Source organism: Camelus dromedarius, chromosome 16 (genome assembly GCF_036321535.1).
Source record: "Camelus dromedarius isolate mCamDro1 chromosome 16, mCamDro1.pat, whole genome shotgun sequence".
In the NCBI taxonomy this organism is placed as follows: Eukaryota; Metazoa; Chordata; class Mammalia; order Artiodactyla; family Camelidae; genus Camelus; species Camelus dromedarius.
The window spans coordinates 26,367,069-26,385,530 of NC_087451.1; the positions used below are offsets into that span (position 1 = coordinate 26,367,069).

Consider the following 18,462-nt stretch of genomic DNA (forward strand, 5'->3'; position numbering starts at 1 on the left):
TAAAAAAATACAACAAATCATCTTAATTTTTTCGGCAAGTAGCTGCTTCCAGGTAAACAGAAAACATGGACATTAACATCTAAACAGCTCTAACCAAACAGCTTCTAGGAGAAATAAACCAAACAAAACCGAATAATGGAGCACACTGAGAAACAAGACGAAGACTGAGGGGCAAGAGGCCGGCAGGAAGGGCGGACGGGGAGCGGCAGTGCATCACATCGCGGCGTTTGTTTTGCAAAACAAAAGGCACACAGCTCAAGACCACGAACCCCGCAAGCGCAGGACCGGCGTGGGATGCCACTTCCTTCTAGGACAGGGAGAAGGAAGGGAGGCCACCGCTGGTGCATGTCAGCCAGGTGACACCCGAACACTTTCCTGGGGGAAGTGGGCCCGTCCTCTACAGTAACAGGAAGAACTAATCTCTACCTGCAAGAAGACAAAATGAGGGGGAAAATGGAAACCATGGAGTAAAATATGAGAATTAACAAAACAAACCTTTGTGAAACTCAAAATAAGAGAGTGAAGCGTGCAGAAAATAAAACAACACAACTGAAACAGAATTCCCCACACTAAAAGGCGTGCAGGACAGACAGAACCAGCTGACGCAGGAGAGAACAGGAACGTGAACGGAGTGGGAACAGCTCAGCCTAAGGACTGGCCTGCACGCGGCTCCCTCCACGTGTGCTGGCGGGGAGCCACAGATGTGACACTCAGTTCCGTAAGTCAGAGACGCCTCGCGCTCCGTGCCCACACGGCCAGCTCCCCCCCCCCCCGTCAGCCCAACACCCGTCCCCAGCCACCGGTCCTCCTGACCCTTAACCCTAAAGGCCCTTGCTCATTCAGACTCTGGATTACAATCATTTTCAAAGCACAAAAAGAGACCGAAAGGAACCCATGTTGGACCCAGCGGAAAGGTGTTAAGGTGTCAGCCGACTGGTGGGCTTCGGGCAGGCTTGTGCACCTATCCAGCTTAGGCCCGGGGAGGTGCTCAGGTTAGCAATGTGCAAAATCCGCGGCCAGGGTCTTCACCACCTGGTGTGAAATCAACGCATGTAGGATGGCAGCCCAACCAGAGATTTAAAAGATGCTTCCCAAACCTGGAGGGTCTGCACAAATGACTCAGAGAGTCCTGGAGGGAGGTGCAGGGAAGGGGGGTGCCCCGCCACCAGTTCTCAGTGCCTGAGAGTCTGGCCTGGGCACAGCAACAGCTGCGGCTAAAGGGCTAGGGCGGAGGTCCGGGGGACACGGAGCTCCTGGGGCAGGGCCAAGGCTGGGGGAGAGAGAGAGTCCGGGGGAATGTGCAACAAACACGGCACTGGAGGCAGGAAGGCGGACTCCGCCCAGAGGGTCGACTCGGACCAAGGAGGCCAGGGCACTGCAGTCTGAAGCGTTGGCGCAGCAACTCAGCCCAGAGACTCCGGGTCCCTGAAAGCCAGGAGGGCCCTCGGGCACGGGCTCTCGGTCTACGTGGGCAAGGAGACTAGTGCTCAGGGGAGGGGTACCGGCTCCTGCAGGTCAGCATGGGGCCCTGACTCGAGCATTGCGTCTGCAGCTTGGGCTGAGGCCCAAGCCCTCGGTTCCATCGCCCAGCTTGCTCCCCCACAGCCACCTCTCCCAGCAGCATATCCGCCGAAGAGGCGGGAGTGTGGCGTGTGCACCCCAGGACTAGACGGGGCCTGGACCGCTGCCCCATCCAGGCAGGCTGCCCCCGGGAGTCTGCCTGGCGGCCAGCACCCTGGCAGAGACCTCCAGTGAGGATGCAGGGCTCAGGCTCTTGGTTCAGGCCAGGCTGCAGCCCTCATCTCCCCTCCAGGCCACGGGGCAAATTGGCTCCAGGCTAGGTGGCCACGTTTCCCCTCACACTTTAGCCTGGGCGGAGAATCAGAGGTGGGCCACTAGTCTAGCAGTAGCAGCCCCAGACGGCCCTGCAGGCGGGGTACAGATGTGGGCAGGGACAGGGAACCAGCTCTAGAGCTCTAGCTCTGCCACTAACTCAGTCATAAGGAGACTGTTACTCCATTTTTCAGTCTGTAAAATGGGACTAATACTGCTATTGTCAAAAAAAATTAGAACTTACTCACAAATATGATTACTGTATACTGAGCCCTTTGACAGCCAGAGGAAGAGACAACCAAAATTACTCCACCAAAAAGCAAAGGAGAAACCCTTAGATACAAAAGTTGCAGGCATATTCCCCAAAACATCACACCAGAGGAGACCCCCATAGGCCCGTTGTCCAGAGCGCCCGCTCCTGGGGCAGGGAAGCCCGAGGCCTGGCGCTTGGTTTTGCACATTCCTAGCCCGCCTGGGTGCCACACACGCAGCCCGAGGGCACCTGGAGGGCCATGGCAGCCCCTCAGCCCTACCTGCAGCACGTAGCCCTCCCGGGCGCTCTGCTCCCGGCCCAGAGCCACCCTCAGCTGGTCCTGCAGCAGCCGGTTCTGCTCCAGGAGGTCCGAGGCCTCCTTCTGGCTCTGCTCCAACTGTTGGCAAACACACACACACATTTTAAAGCAAATTGACCGCAGGAGAAGCCCAGCACAGCCCAGGCCCTGGGGGCGTCCCGACTCCAGCTGGGCGGGGCTCCAGCTTCCCTCATAGCCTTCTGGGCACGGAGCTTCAGAGCAGAGGCGTGCTCGTCACCAAGACTCCAGCTGAGGCTGTACACCACCCGGGCAGCCTTGTTACCCTGGGCACCCACATAATCCCCGCACTGGCCCGAGGATCCAACCCACAGACCCCACCAGGGAATGAGGGCTTTGGGCCCGTGTCAGAGAAGACCTCCCCCTGGGTCCTTCGAGGTCCTTGGCATGGTCACCAGGCCCGTATGCTCCCAGCAGGCCTCACTCCAGGCTCTGCCTTGGCTTCTACGGGAAGAACCCTGACTGACCAGCTGTACTGGACTTCAAAGCAAGTTCCGTTTGTGTGGGGGCTCCTTGGGATGTGCCCAGTGAGCCACTGCCCAGCCCTCTCACTTCCACGGATTCTGACCCAGCCATCACGCATCTGCCCCTTTCCTGAGCGCTCCCCAAGTGCCCCACGGATGCCGCCCGCGGGGAGTGGGAGCAGGGCGTGCAGCAGTGACTGGGCTTGGACACCCCGCGTCTAAAACCAAAGCAGCGCCCAGCGTGTGGCCTGCTGACTGGCAGGCCCGGTTTCGCTGTTTAAGCAACGTGACTTTGAACGCTGTTTTACTGCATCCTGCCTTTACCATCATATTGACAGGCGTGGAAATAGAAAAAACCCAAGTGTTGATGCTTGTGAGAAACGTCGGCCTCACGAATTTAACAAAACACAACAAAGAGAGAAGTGAGGGAGGCCGGGGCGGCCTGTCTGTGGGGCCCTCAGCCACTGTGTGGAGCGCACGTTGGATTTGCATCACCAAGCGCCCCTAAGAGACGGTGTGACGCTGTACCCCCTTGGCCACGGCACCTCCATTCAGACATACAAATCCACAAAGTTCTGCAAATTGATTTCTGGGTACATTTTCACTAAGGAAAAACGTTATTACAAACGCAGGAACGGGCTCCCCTACCTCTGTGTCTGGAGGAGGCCCCACCGCCCCCGCCTCCTGCTGGCTGCCCCGCACGCTCCGGTCTCAGCGAGGGGCACGGGGTGCCACATGCAGATGGAGACCTAAGTCTGTGCCTGCCCCTCTTCTGCCCAGATCCTCTAACTCATGCCTGAGGCAGGGCAGGCGAGGCCCCGCTGGAGCACTGAAACTCCCCCAGCCTCATCTTCAGCAGCCCTGCCTCTGAAGGGCATGGCCCCAAACGCATGGCCAACTCCTCTGGTCTCTGGAAGGGCCAGGCCCCCCTCCCCCCACTGCCACCCTGTCACCCCCTGTGAGTCTCAGGCCTGCACTGCCCTCTGGGGACCTGACCTGCGTCTGCCTCCCTGAGGTGTCGGAAGCCCCTGGGGTGGGGGGAACTGTCCCAATGTTAGGCACAGTGGGTGCCGGGGGGGTTGCCGGTTGCTGCCCGGAGCTCATCCGCCCGTGACGGCCCTGGTCGTTACCTCCTTCTCCAGCAGGGAAGTTAGATCGTGAGTGGAGAGCCGGTCACTGCCGTCCTCGGAGGACAGGTGCAGGGGGGCAATGGGCACCTGCTTTTCTTCCCGGAGAGGGGTGGTCTCCACCTGATGCCACCGCTGCTCAATCTCCACGTGCACATTCTGTGTCCTGAGGTCAGTGGTCGCGGGCGGCCCTGGGCCCCGATCGACCTCCATGCGCAAGGCTGCTTCGTCGGTGCCTGGCCCATCGGCCGTGTCAAGGGCCCCAAAGCGCTTCCTGCGTTCCTCTCGCCGCCGTGCACGCTCCCGCTCCAGCTCACCCGGCTCTGCCTCGGGGCGGGGGTCGGCGGGCCCCAAGGCGCCAGCCCTCTCCTGGGCCAGGGCCTGCTGGATGGGGCGGAACTCGGCCCAGTCGAAGGTCTTGGAGCGCCCTTCCCGCCTCCGCTCCCGAGCCCGGCTCCTCTTCTGCTCGGGGTCTGGCTCTGTGAGCTCGCCCTCCTGTTCCTCCCGTGGCCTCGGGTGGGTCTCCACAGGGGGGCTGCTCCGGTGCTTCTCCTGTGGCAATGAGCTGGGCAGGGGCAGACAGCCTGTCAGTGGACAGGCGCCCGCTGGCAGAGGGCCCAGCTCCCTGCTTTCACCACATCCTTTCTACTCAGCTGGGAAGGGGAGGGACCCCACCTCTACCCATCAACACCCTTGGAGGGAGCCCAACAGCAGGGAAGAGCCACGGGTGGCCCACCTCTGAGGTGCCTCCCCTAATGGGAAAGACGCTGAGGGGAGTGTCACAAAGGCCTGTCACGGGGACGACGGAGCCCAGGTGCCCCCACCCCATTCAGGCATGGCCGCTGCCTGAAGGAGGGTGAGTGGGAGGTGGCCCTGCGGCTCCTGTGCACTAAGCAGTGGTGACAGAACAGACCAGGCCAGCCACCCCCCTCGGAAGGCTCAAGCAGGGAAATAACGTGGTCAGACCTATGTTTTAAGAAAACCACTCTGGTGGCTGTTGTGACGGATGGATCAGAGTGACAGGCCTGGGACTGCGTGCGGGCAGGTGAGCTGGATGGCCCAGGTTGCACCTGTGAGCCCAGCCCCAGGAACTTAGCAACCCATTCGGTGCAGGAGGCTTGTTGTGGGGATGCTGGAGGGCACCTCCACCTGCCCCAGAGCAGAGCTTCCTGGGCGGGTGGTGTGGGGTCCTGGCCGTGGCGGTCAGAGACAGACGTTTCTGGGCTCCAGGGACCAGACCCTGAGGTCCCACCCTAAGCAGAGTGGCCTCTGGTCCCGCCTAAGCACTCAGAACAGGCTCAGAAGCCCCCTGAGGTTGCAAGGGGCCGGGGCTGGGGGCTCCAGGGAACACTCATGGAAAGGGCAAAAGAGAAGGGAGCCTGTGAAGAGGCGCCCGAGGACGAGGGCGCCCACAGCCTCCACAGACGCAGGGCCTGCAGTTCAAAGCCATGCCTCTGGCCTGTGCACCTGTCTCCAGCGTGCACGGGAAAACCCATCTTCTCCCCCAACTGTGAAAAAAGCTCAGGGAACAAACTGGGTGAGGCAGGGACACCGACTTGGAGATGTGTGGATTTTGGGAGTCAGTTCTCGTCAGAAAGACGCCGCCAAGTCTGTCTCCTCACACACACGCGTGCACACAAATGCACACGGTGCTTGTCCCTGTGGGCTGCAGCCCCGACGTGGAAGGGAGGTGCTTCTCCTGAGCCGCGTGTGCCCAAGTGCGACCGTCTCGCACGCACGCACGCACGCACACACACATGCACGCCCTACGACCCCCGAGGCTGTTAGTGTTCCTTCTCCAGCAGGGCCCTGACCTGCCACACAGGGCGTCCCCCACGTGCTCAGAAAGACCCCTGGCCTCTGCACCTGCTGGCCCTGTCCCAGGAATGACCACGTCTCCTGCCCCTTCAGTAGATAAAGGAGTGAACAAAGGACGCCTGCAGACAGCACGGGATGGGGGACCAACGGGAAGAGCCACCTTCAGTCCCCTCCTGCCTTTCTGTTCAAAGAGCTGCAGCATCACCAGCAAGGACCTGACAAAGGTGTGACCCGGCTGCAGCTGCCCGGGCTGAGGACACCCAGTGGGCACCAGGGACACACCCTGGGTGCAGTCTTTAACACAGGACCTGCCCCTGAGAAGCACTCAAACCACAGGACAGAGACACCTAAATGACAGGCTCTCTGAACAGGCGGTACTGAAGCTGCGGGGTGAGGATGGCAGCCTCCTGGGCATCACACCCTGGGACGTCTCTTGCTATTAAATTGAACGCTGTACAGCCATCATGAGGTTCACCGACCACGGACGTTACCACGCGGGGCAAGGACAGTTTCCCAACGTGGCCTCCAGCACCAAGAGTTCCAAAGAGAAGCTATGCCCAGTTGCACGGAAATCCAACGAGACCAAACAAGGAAATGCCGTGGCAGCCTGGGAACGCACGTCCAGAGCCACCCTCACCCGACCCGAGTGCAGCTGCCAGAGGGTCCAGGCCAGGCCCGAGGGAGATACCGGCCGCCACACTCATGCTGACGGCTGACAGGCGCCCCTGCACCTGCCAGGCCTGGAGCGGGAAGGCTCACTTGAGGCAGGAAACCAGGAAGCCAAGCGGGGAGTGAGTGGGATGTGGAGGATGGGGCTCACCTGGTCACATCCGGGGCGGAGGTCGGGTGGACATGCTTCATGATGGTCTGGATCCAGTTCCGCCGGATTCCAGATGTCATAGCAGAGAGGGTGAAGGTGCCCTCCTTTGTCTGCACAAAAGACGGAGCGTTAGCAGTGCCATCACCGCTCCCCCCAAGAGGAAGTCCCGCAGGGAGGACTGCGGCCCAGTGGCTGCCCTGGGAGCGCTATGTGTGCCGCACGCAGGATAAGCAAGAGCTGGAGCAAAATCACAGATGCCTGTCTGCTGCCCTGGGTGTGGCATCTCCTTCTGCCAGACGCAGCTGGTGTTTGCTGGGAGCCTACAATGTCTGGCATCAAGATGCTCCCAGCTCTTTAAGGAGCGCCTGGACTGGGAGAAGGCGTGTGTGGGGGGAGTAGTGGGAAGGCAGCTACATGCATGAGGCGGAGCAGGCTTTGTAGGCTGAGGGGGCTGGCAGGTAGATGGGGAGAGGGTGCATGACCCAGGTTGGGGGGGGGGCACGCCATGTGGCCATACACCAGGCCTGTGGGGTGACCAGGGAGAGGACAGAGGCAGGCCTGAGGCTCAGCAGCAGCAGGGCCTGATGGGGGCCGTGTCCGTAGGGCTGAGAAGAGGCCGGGAGACCTCCTGGACCTGCTGGGCAGCTGTCCAGGTGATGAGAGCACAGAGGGTGGCTGAAGTGACAAGTGACTGGTCAAAGCGCACAATGCGCCACTGACGGGACCGGGAGGGGGGAGTCGTTTCTAGGACAGTCCCTAGACCACCCCCAACCTGGCTGAGCTGGCGGGACGGCATCTGAATGGCTGAGGGAGTGGAGCGCAGACAGGAGGGGGCGGCGTGGCCAGCGGGGACGAGTGGCCTGGGGACACAGTCCCTGTAGCCCTGAGCTGCTGCGCACAGCACCTCCAGAGTCGAGGCAGGATGGCAATGCAGTGGGGGTGGCACAGGGCTCGTCTTACAGAAGTGAGGGTGTCAGAACTGCTCTCAGGCTGCTCGGGCTCCTCATAAATGGACCCTCACCATGCCTGCAAACCAGCTGACAGGAAGATGGGATGGGCAAGATGGTGCGGGACGGGAAGACACAGGAGCGCCTCTGCCCGGGCCCCGCCGCACACCTGCAGGGCGGCCCCCAGCCCACATCTCTGCTCACCTGCGGGGTCCTTCTCAGAGGAGGCTGAGGCTTGGGGCACGGCCTCCAGGCTCTCGAAAGCACCCGCCCCTTGTGAGCACTCCCGAGTGCCCTGTTTCTGGAGTCTGACCTCAGCCGTCGTCTCTCCTGACCTCACCTCTCACCCCCAGAAGCTTTTTCCCAACCTGAGGTCCACACCTGTGGCAGCTATCTAACGTTCTGAGAACCATCTCGGCCTCACACACAGTGCTGCCAGGACCCCACAGGCTCCACGTCTGTGATGCTGCCTCTGCTGTCAGACTTGCACACGTGGCTCGCAGGGCTCTGGGGCTCAAGCCCTCCACCTGCCCCACACCTCCCGACCTTGTCCAGGGCAGGACCCGCGTGCTCTTCCTCCACAGCCTCCCAGCTGCTCCTGTCGGTCCTGGCCCCCGCCATCCGCCAGGCACCTGGTCTCCTGCCTCCACCTCTGCCTCCTTCCTGACCAACCTGCACGCCCTGCCAAACGCACCTCACTAACACACAGATGGCTCCACGCCCCACGCTTCCCACAACCTCAGGACAAGACCGACTCCTGACTCTGCGCCCAGGCCTCCCTGGTGGTGTCCCCACTGGCTTCTGCAGTAGCTCCCCGGTAGGTGCCACTAGGTCTGGTGGCGGGCCAGGGACAGTCCTGTCACTCAAGATCCTAAAGCTCCCTAGTGACGCAGCTGAGTCCCTCTCATGCTGAGCACGATCTCTACTTAGAACTCAGTCCACGGGGCTCATGGAAAAGTACCAGAACGTGGGATAAGCTCACTGCCCCCCATCCAAGGTAAAGTGGAGAGGAGTCAGGCTGATGGGTGAGATCAGTCAAGGGAGCACAGGTGACTCAGAAATGCCCGTCCCTCACCGGGAGAGCAGGCGAGTTCTCAGACAGCAAGCCGGCACCTGCATGGCCCAGGCCAGGGCCTCCTGGCGCAGAAAGTGACCCCAGCACAATTAAGTTGTGACCTGCTCGGGGGTGGGGCAAACTCATACCCCCAGGCCCTGCCCAGAGACCGCTGCTCTCCAAGATGGGGAGGTGGGGGTGAGCGAGGGGCACTCAGCAAGGGGTCCAAAAAGCCGGAACTGGCACTGTCCCCACTGCTGTCTGCAGAAAAAGCTGGGGCCTGGGTCACTGGGCACATGTGTCCACCCCTCCTCAGGGACAAGGGGCAGGAGGGCGTGGCAGCGGGCCGCAGGGGCCACCAAGATCGGTGCCGCCTCCAGCTCTGACCTGGTGCCCTACACAGATGCCAGCAGCCCAGAGGTCTAGGGGCCAGATTTCTCCTTTTAATAAACTCCCTGGACTTCGGGTCTGAGCTTGTCTCCTCTAAGTGTGATTGACACTGGTTATTCCCATGTGTTTGACCTACGCCGCGTCCAGATATACAACTGAGTCTTTGGGCCAAAAACCTGGAGACAAGGCTCTGGTAAAGGACACGCTGCTGGGTCCTACCACGCTGCTAAGGCTCTGATGAGGGAGGAATTAGCTTTCCCCAGAGAGAGGTCTGGCCTCTGTCCTAGCTCCTGGGAAGTAACCTCTGAACACTTGACATTCAGAGCTGGGGCTGGCCAGACCAGAAAGACCAGCCCTGGAGTGAGGGCGGGGCTCTGGCCACAGACAGTCAGCCGGCCTCCAGGGGAGGCCTGGAGACTGCGTTCCACCAGGGGGACGGAAACTCAATCAGCTATGAATTCTTGGTGAAAACTCTGGACACAGAGGCTTGGGCCCAGGCTGGAAGCTCTGTGTCACCACATGTCAGAGCCTAGAGGGACACACAAGTCCCTGAGGACAGGAAGCTTCACGTGTAGGGCCCCTCTTCAGTCCGATTCCGCATGCGCTGTGTCCTCTGGCTGTAGTAGAGATGCAGTGCAGAGTGCAGCATCTCTGTGTTCTGTGAGCCTTTCTGACTAATTATGGAACCTGAGGGTGGTTGGGGGCACCCCCCGCCGAACTTGCTGCTGGCGTCAGGGTGAGGACAGACACGGTCGGTGGCTAGGGGCCTGTGCCCTGACCTTAAGCCACCCGCTTTGATGAAATGGCCAGTGAGAACCGTCCCATCTGTCCAATCATTTTTTGAAGACAGGGCAATGCCTTACCCCTCTGAGTCCTTCACAAGATTGTCAGAAAAAAGATGTAGAGGTGGGTGGATGAATGAATGAATAAAGGAAAAGAGTGGATTGAAAACCTAGCATTGTGAGATGTAATGGACAGTTTTGCTCTTATTTCCCCCCATCCCATGTCCTTCCAACTGTCCCAAACTCCAGCATTTAAAAGAGAAAAAGAAAAGAACCTTCAGAAACAAAAGGCTTCCAGACAGTCTTGAAAAAAAAATGCTACTGTCTCATCTGTGTTCAGTTCACGCAGATGGGTGGGGGTCAGGAGCGCCACGACAGAGAGGGACAGAGCGCATCACCAGCACTGGAGCAAAGGCCTGCCCACAGGGTCCCTGGACCGGGACAGCATGTCCTTGGAGAAAGATGCCGGCCCGTTAGGCCTGCAGCCCCCTGCCCCCTGCCTGCCTCCAGGCCCCACCACAGCTCACATGGATCTGAAAGCCGTAGTTCCTCTGCACTGGATACTCAGTGACGTCGTAACACGTGGACAAGTCGATCTCCCCATCCAGGTCAGCCGCCTGCAGAGAGGGTGAGAGGATCTCAGAGATTCAGAAAGTAAGGGCCAGTGCCTTGTGAGTGTGCTGAGTGGGCATGGCTGCTCCCTGCCCTGCACCACCCAGGACCAGAGCTGCCATTCCCTGCACGTCCTCCCGAGACACCATGGTTCTCAGACCTCGTTTACGCTCCTAAAACCTGAGGCCCCCAAGGGGCTCGTTTAGGTGGCGGTTATCTGTTGATGATCTGCCTAACGAGAAATTAGCTGCAAAAATTGAAAAAAGGAAACATACTTATTTACTCATTTAAGAAACAAACCCGTTTCATTTTTTAATAAAAAATATTCTTAAAAAAACCAGCAAGAGATGTCTGCAACTCTCTCTAACACGCAGCTCCGGAGGACAGCTGCGTCCTCAGTTGCTGCTGCACCCGGTCTGTTGGCTGCGCTGCTCTGGCTGACGTGTAGGACCATCAGCCTCACACAGACCGGGCTGGAGGGGGGAGGTGCGCTTCATGTCTTTGCAGACAGCTGTGGCTGGGCAAGCGGCAGTTTCTTGAAGGTGAACTACAAAGTGGGGTCTGACCCTATTACAGCGGAGTCTGCTCTTTGCACGGGTCTTCTGCCCACAAGTGGCTCTGTGGCGCCCTGTCACCTGGAAGATACCGACTTGGGCGTGTCTCTCAGACGTGACACCTCACCGTACAGGGTCAAACACTGTGCTTGCTGTCGGCACCGCCTCCCGTCAGGAGAGCGGACACAAAGGAAGCTCTCAAGTTCATGATGGTGAACACGAGGTCTCCAAAGCCCCCGTTTTGCTTGAAAGCTCATCTGTACCGCTGATGACAAGCTGTCAGCCGCCTTCCTTGAAGGAGAGACGCACCTGGTTCATTTTCAGGAAATGTCTGCCAAGCCCCCGAACCGAGTGTGGTCTACCTGTCCGTTGTCTCTCAAGCAGAGACAGGCCTACTGCGTCTCAGGGAGAGGCCTCTGGCTCAGGTGGCGCAGGCGGTGGGCAAGCGCTTCCCCGCAAGATGGCCGGCACCCTGATGCGCAGCAAGTGTGCCTTTGGCCAACTTCCTATTTTAAATCACAGGATGTTACAAAGATGGGTATTCAAGGATTGAGACTTCATAAAATTAGTGCTTTCACTGTTCTGTCAGGGCCCTTTCTTCAGCATCGTGTGTGGCAGCAAAGGACACGTGGCGACCGGCCATCTGCTCCTATAGCCTGACCAGACTGAGGCACCAGCCGTGCACGCACACGCCCAGACAGCAGGAAGAGGAAATGGCACCGCAGGTTAATAACAATACTCCTGTTATAAGAAACCCTGGAAGGGCTTCCAGGGCCCCGGAGACCACGCTCTGAGAACAACCGGACACTTACACATGCTTGTGCAGTCCCGGATTTCAGGCACCACCGGGGTCCTGGCACCCACACTAGCCCGCGTCAACCTTGTATCAGTAACACCCTTCCATGGCAGTCGGGAAAGAACTTAGTTTTGGGGGCTCAGGGTATGCAGACACTCATAACCAGCACCCCAGTGCTAGACATCTAGGTTCTGCTGTTACAAAAGTCCAGGAACGACACAGGGACACAGGGACACAGAACTCCCTGCTGAAGGGGGTACTGCTGCAGGGCTCCTGGGGTGGAGTGAGGGGAAAGGGACAAAAACAGGCCAGCCAGACTGCTCAAAAGAGATGCGTTTTTCTTGTACGTAAAGACAAAAGAGCGCCTCTGGTTGGTCTTCGACTGTGGAATCAGGACTCTCCCCTGGGCCAGCTGAGCTCACCTGTCACACCCCCTTCCTTGTCCAGAAGACAAGGGACAAGATTTAGTTCAGTTCTTTGAAAGACTCAAATCAGCACAAAACTTCCTTGCAGGAAAAGCAAAACTGCTTATCCTGAGCTTTAAAATAAGACATCTTTCAGTGTTTTTCAAAGAAAAGCCACCAAGACTCCCTGCACCCAGGAAGGAGCCTAAGGCAGGGCCCAGAGAGCCCAGTGTTCCAGCAGGAACCTGTCCCAGGAACACCAGACCCGGACCGGGGAGCCCAGGACGGCCCAATGGACACCAGCTGGCAGACAGAAGGGGACTTGGGCCCAAGAGCGGCGGTGGCTCCCAGGGCCGTGGGGACCCGCAGCTGTCTCCACAAGAGGAGCACAGCTTAGACGCTCACCTCCTCAGCTACAGAATCCCTGTAGTGTCTCAGGCTGTGATCAGCAAGCACAAACCAGTGTTTCTTCCACTACAAGAGAAGGAAGATCAAGACTGGACTCTCACATTTCCTGCTCTGGGGCAACCACAGCCAGAGTCCTGGGGCACCTCCCTGAGCACAGGTAAAGCAGAGGGCGGGCACCCCACTGCAGGTGGCAGACATACATGGGACTCTGCTCAGGCCGTGGGCAGCCATGCACACATGACCTCTCCCCAGTGACAAGGCAGCATGGAGAGCCAGGGTGGGCTGCAGGCCGTGGGCTCTCCACCCCACGGAGCTGTGGCTGGTGAGCAGTGCTTTGGAGTCTCAGCCTCAACTCCGGAGGCTGCAGACAGGGGCGGGGGCCCCAGAGCTGAGAGATGGCCACCTGTGAGCCACAGCCACCCCCTGGCTAACCAGAAGGGCGCGCCCACCTGCGGCCAGCAGGAGCAAACCAACCAGCCAGACTCCCCAGTCTTCACTGTGAGTAGCAAGGAGGGGGCTTGAGTCTTCAGGCAAGGCCGAGGGGGTTGACACAGAGGAGAGTGAAGAGGGCATTTCAACACAGTCGCTCAGGAGGCAGGGAGGGGAGCTCGGGCACGTGGGGTCTGGGGCCTCTCAGTCGGACCCGGCCGGCTCCTCTTCGCGCCTCCATGGAGGCCTGGCCTCCCGGCCCCAAGTAGCTGCGAGGGGCTTGCTCTTCCTGCTCGAGTCTCCTGGCTCCTCTCAGGCCTGCGGCGGCCACGCAGCAATTAGGAGACCAGCAGGTGGGGAACCAGGCCCCGGCTGAGGCCCCCGCAGGGTGTGGAGAGCTGGCTGTCACACTGGCCGTGGGCAGGCCTGGTGGGTACTCCCAGCAGCCCCCACCCCCCCCACCATGCTCTGAGGAGATGGGGTCTCGGCCACAGGGGCTGAGCTGGAGGTGGGTGCCGAGCCAGTGCTCATGCACCCACTGGGGACAAGGCCAGCTGGCCCTCACACCTGCTTCCTGGCACCTCAGGGGCACAGCAGGCCCTGACACTCACCTGGCCATCCTCATACTGTTTGGTCAGCCAGCCTTTCTTGAAATTCAGCAGGTCGGGCTAAGAAAGGGAGGAAAAAGAGCAGTTCAGAGGAAAGTGCTGTGGTGTCCCAGCTGTGGGCGAAGGCTGACTGACGAGGCAGGCATTTCTCTCCAGACGAGGTGGCACCTGCAAAGGGGGCTTCTCCACCCGCCAGATATGCCCGCATGGCCTCAGCCCTGGCAGGCGCTCTCTGGGGGCCCTCCACTGCACGCATCTTTGAGGGAGATGCGGGCTCGGCAGATATAGGGGGCTGCCCCGTGAGCAGCACAGCTCTGAGAAGCCCCTGATCCATTTGCAGGGCCACCTGGGCGGCAGAGAAGAGCAGCCCAGACAGAGGCGCTCCGTGTTCACGCAGACGGGAAGATGTGTGACAATGGCTGAGAGCAGGGCTGAGCTGCTCTCGGAGAAGCCACAGGAAGACTGAGACCAGAAGACTGAGCAGAGACCGCACCTGGCGCGGAGAAAGACGCAGCAGTAAACCTGCCAAGACCCGCAGGCCACTGACCTGTCAGGACGCATCTGGGTCTCCATCTCCCTACAAGAAGCAGGACCAAGACAGCCGGCTCTGAACAGGGCACCGTCCCTGCCGGTCCCGCCAAGCCCTGCGCACCAGGGCCTGGGGAGCAGCCTGAGAGCCCCTTCAGGGCCCCCGTGGCCCACCTGAGCCTGGCTGTGCCACACACCTGGTGGCGGCAAGGCCAGTGTGTAAAGAGACGTGGGCCGCCCTTACCTTCAGCCCACGTGCCCTCCACTTTGCTATCGCCATCCTGACCAGAAACGGACTGGGACGTCTTCTCATGTCCCAAGGACTGGGAGGGAGTTCGCGAGGACAGGTGCCACATGTCAGGACCACGATCAGCCACACGTGTTCTGGGAGCCTATGCTCCCTGCCCTCAAGCGAAACCCAGACTCAACCAGGACAGAAATTGATCTGCTGCCCTGGCCTGGGGATGAGCAGCACCAGCTCCGGGCTCCTCAGAAGGCCAAGGACAAAGCGGAGGAGCCCGGGCGAGCAGCTGTCCTCACTCCCGGGGCTCTGACTCGCACACAGGGCTCCCCGAGGGAGGGACAGTCCCACTGGACTCATCTGACCATGGCTCCTGTGCCCTGGAGCAGAGGCCTCGCTCCCTCCGGTGACCCCACAAACAAGACAAGCGTTGAGCAAGAGGGGGCTCCTGCCTCCAAGATGTCCCCAAACCAACACTCCAATAAGAAGAACAGAAGGTCCCAGCTGTGGCTCTGGTCCCCTGGAGCCAGAATTCCGCTGCCCTGGCCAGGTGGCCTCCTCCCCTGGGTACCTCAGAGCTCAGGATGGCCACATAGCCCAGAGAGGGAGCAGAGTGGGGACAGCCAGCAGAGGCACGGGAGAAGCAGACAGAGAGCCCAGGTGACAGAAGCGGCGGGAGCAGCGCCTGCAGCCCTCGGAGCGCGGGTGCCTGGGCTCACCGTCAGGGAGGACTCCGTGGACCTCCTATCCAGGGACTTGGCTCTTCGGTGTGGAGACAGTGGGGAGGCCGAGGCTTCCGGGAGAGGAGCATCGCTGGGGAGGTCCTGTGGCAGAGAGCAGCCCCGGTCAGTACAGCCAGCCCCTCAGCAGCCAGGCTGCTGTCTGGGCTTCCTCGTCCCCTCTGCCAGAGTGCAGACAGGGCCCATGGTGGGCTTGGAGCCTCCCTGGGGATCAGAGCAGACTTCTCTTCAGAGGCACCAGCCGCATCACTCTCCCGGTCCCCACCTCCCCTGGCCTCGTAGGGTCACAGAGGGAAGACGCCGGGCCCTGTGCAGAAAGCAGCAGGGCACCTCCGAGCCCAGAGAGAAGCAGGGAGTAAGATGAAGGTCGGACCCGGCGGGCAGCCCAGGAGAGGAGGGCTTCAGAAGTGGAGTCCACCTGGCGGACTGAGCAGAGATGCGGGCTGTGGCCACTGCCCGGAAGAGAGGAGGAAGGTATTCAGCCTCGAGGCCGGAAGGCCCCAGAGAGGAAGAGAGAGGCTCTGACACCCTGGGATGGAGAGCTTGTTAGAGCGGCTCTCAGAGGAGACGGACAGAGTTCTGAGCAGAAGATGCACAAGACAGGCCTCGCCCTTAAGAAAGTCACTCATTGGAGATGAGACACGGAAGTAAGGAGAAACAGGGGCAGGAAGCCCGAGGAAGCACATCCAGGCGCACAAGGGACATGGGAGCCTGAACGCTCACCCGCTTCCTGGGGGGCACCCTCTTCTCGCTGCGGCCCTGGCGTGTGTCGCTGGATGGTGAGGATCCAGCCGACGAGTTGGTCTCCATGTGCTCTGCCTTCTCGATGTCCAGGGCCTCAAACTTCTCAATGACCTGGGACCTCCTGCAAAAGAGGGCATGAGGCTGCTCAGAGGGAGACAGGGTCCCCCGCAGCTAGGGGTGGGCGTGGTCGAGACACACATGGGCTCAGCCGACGCCCCACGCCTGGCCCACCCCAGCTTCTCGGGGCCACCCTCCTGCAGGGCATCGGCCGTGCATACCACCTGCTCGGACAGCTCACCGCTGACACCACCGTGGAGGGTGGGCTGCGCAGGGCTGGCAGCTGCCCATAGGCAAGGCCCTCCCTGCTGCCAGGCCTGTCCTTGCCCTCTGCCCTCGGCCCTACACTGTACCCACAGAGGAGGCCCCTGCATGGTCTGTTGTGCGGACACACTCGGCAATCACAGCTCGTCACCCGGCATCCTTGCCCGAGCCACAGACACGATGGAAAGGCAGCCACCACCTTGGAGGGCACGGCCTCCGTCCTCATGCTCCTCAGAGACCATGATGCAGCCCCCACCCAGGGCATCCAAAATTTAGCAAGAAAAAGGCCCATGAATTAACATTGTTTCTGCCAACAGTAAAAAGAATCAAATCCCAAATTAAAATAAAAACAAGCAAGTTGATTTCGTGTGAAAGGGCGGGCGGCATCGTCAGGCCATCTACGGCTGGAGACGGAGCTGAGATGGGAGCGAAGCAGGCGGAGGAGGGGCGAGTAACGTCACAGCGACACAGCAGGAGAAGGTGGAGAGGGGCAAGACCTGAAAGAAAATAAGGCTGGAAAATGAATACACAGGAAAGGACTGCTTCTAAAAATCAAATAATGGTAAATCAAAGTTATCTGGAGAATTAAAGAAACGAAAACCCAAGGTGATCACCAAGGAGTGAGACCATACTAGTCCCTGAGTCACGAGCAGTGTGGGTGCCCACATGTCACTGGGCCAGGGGTCTGTCCTCCTGGACACGCCAGGCAGGCGCCGAGGTCGCCTCGCAGGGAGGGTGCTCCCTGATTCTGGACAAGTGGCAGAGTCGAGAGGAGCAGGCAAGGGCTGGCCGCTGAGCGCAGAAGACTAAAATCTCCTCCCTGAGAAGAAGGGAGGACACGGCTCGCATCCTGAGACCCCAGAGGCCAGCTTTCCCTCGGGAGGGTGACCAGAAGTGGCTCTCTTAGGGATTCATCCTCAGGACGGCCCAAAACCCAGAGCAGAGCTCTCAGGCACCCGGATCCCGCTCTCCTGTGCTTCCCCAGGAGCCTGGAGTCTCCTCCAGGAGCAGAGCTGCCCCAGTCCGGCCCTGAGGCCAGTGGTGCAGGCGCGGCTGGGAGCGGCAGGAGAGGGTGGGCTGGGAGCATGGGAAGCTGGGTTGGCGGCAGGAGAGGCCAGGAAGCCCCGAAGCGCTCGCGGTGCTCAGGCTGGTCGGCAGCGGAGGCCCCCTCTGTGCCCGACCGTCCTGGTGGGTTTAGGCAAGATCCCAGCCCACTGCAGGCCTCCAGGCCGCCCCATGAGGAACAAGAGCTCTTCCACGGACCCCGAGGACTAAAAAACCCCAGGAAGGCCTTGAGGAGCAGCGCCCGGCCAAGTCCCACATGAATCGCAGGCTGCAGGATGGCCGGGGCCGCAAGAGGAGGCTGGTGAGAGGAGAGGACAGTGGCACCTGCGAGGGCTCTGGTGAGTCAGCCAGGGCTTACTGTGCAAAGTGGGACCTTTTAAACATGGGTCCCGGGAAGTGCTGCAGTGTGACAGCAATGGCCTCCCTGTCCCCAGGCTCCCAGCCGAGGGGCAGTGGGCCTGCGAGTGCTGGCCCTGGTGTCAGTCACCAGCAGTTCAACCAGGGTCACGGCCGCTCCACCATCCAAGAGTCATTCTAGCAGCCCTGTGGCCAGTCTGAGGATTGCCTCGGGGCCATGGCTTGGGAGGAAACCAACCCGAGGTCCCCCAATCAGGCTCCTGGGCAGCTGTGGCCGACGTCCTGCCAATCCGGGGTTCTACTCTACACCACCGGACGCGGGGATCAAACCAGCACTGGGTGGGCTACTCGGGACCAGAAAGCAGGCCTCGGAAAGTGACAGCAGCCAGTCAGACGATATCAGGGTCAGTAAGGAAGTGACATTAAGCATTAGGATGCAGAGCCGATGGGCCCCCAGAGAGCAGCACCAGGTGAAGAAAGCCCATCCCCAGGATGGCAAAGAGCAGGTGGAAAGCAAAGCCCGAGATGCTATGTACCCAGGCCCCAGCTGAGGGAGCTCCAAGCCAAGCAGGTGTGCTGAATGTTAATTCTTTGGTCACCGCCAAACCAGGGCATGGCCACCCGCTTGGGGGCCTCTAGGACACAGCAAGTAGCCCACCGCCCGGCCCACCAGCCTCCTACTACACTTATACGTCAGCGCGGTAAGGACAGCCTCGGCCCGTCCGGGATCCGGCCTGGGAGCAGGGCCTTCCCAGTCACTGGCCCGGCTGGGGGTCTGTGTCACGGCTCTGCTGAACTAGGCTGTTCTTGTGAGGAGGCCCCCTGCTTCT

The 18,462-nt window shown here is 60.3% G+C and overlaps 1 protein-coding gene across 6 annotated transcripts in view; it reads right to left on the reverse strand.

The window, feature by feature from the left end:
* MPRIP (myosin phosphatase Rho interacting protein) overlaps positions 1–18,462 on the reverse strand; it is a 110,700-nt gene that overhangs the window by 19,968 nt on the left and 72,270 nt on the right. For all 6 annotated transcript variants that reach the window (XM_064494807.1, XM_064494804.1, XM_064494802.1 and 3 more), the window contains exons 8-15: positions 15,869–16,010; positions 15,125–15,229; positions 13,640–13,696; positions 12,597–12,665; positions 10,353–10,442; positions 6,653–6,762; positions 4,018–4,579; positions 2,367–2,483 (exon numbers count right to left, since the gene is read on the reverse strand). In XM_064494807.1, the coding sequence (XP_064350877.1) occupies positions 2,367–2,483; positions 4,018–4,579; positions 6,653–6,762; positions 10,353–10,442; positions 12,597–12,665; positions 13,640–13,696; positions 15,125–15,229; positions 15,869–16,010 (1,252 nt within the window). The remainder of the gene's footprint in view (positions 1–2,366; positions 2,484–4,017; positions 4,580–6,652; positions 6,763–10,352; positions 10,443–12,596; positions 12,666–13,639; positions 13,697–15,124; positions 15,230–15,868; positions 16,011–18,462) is intronic.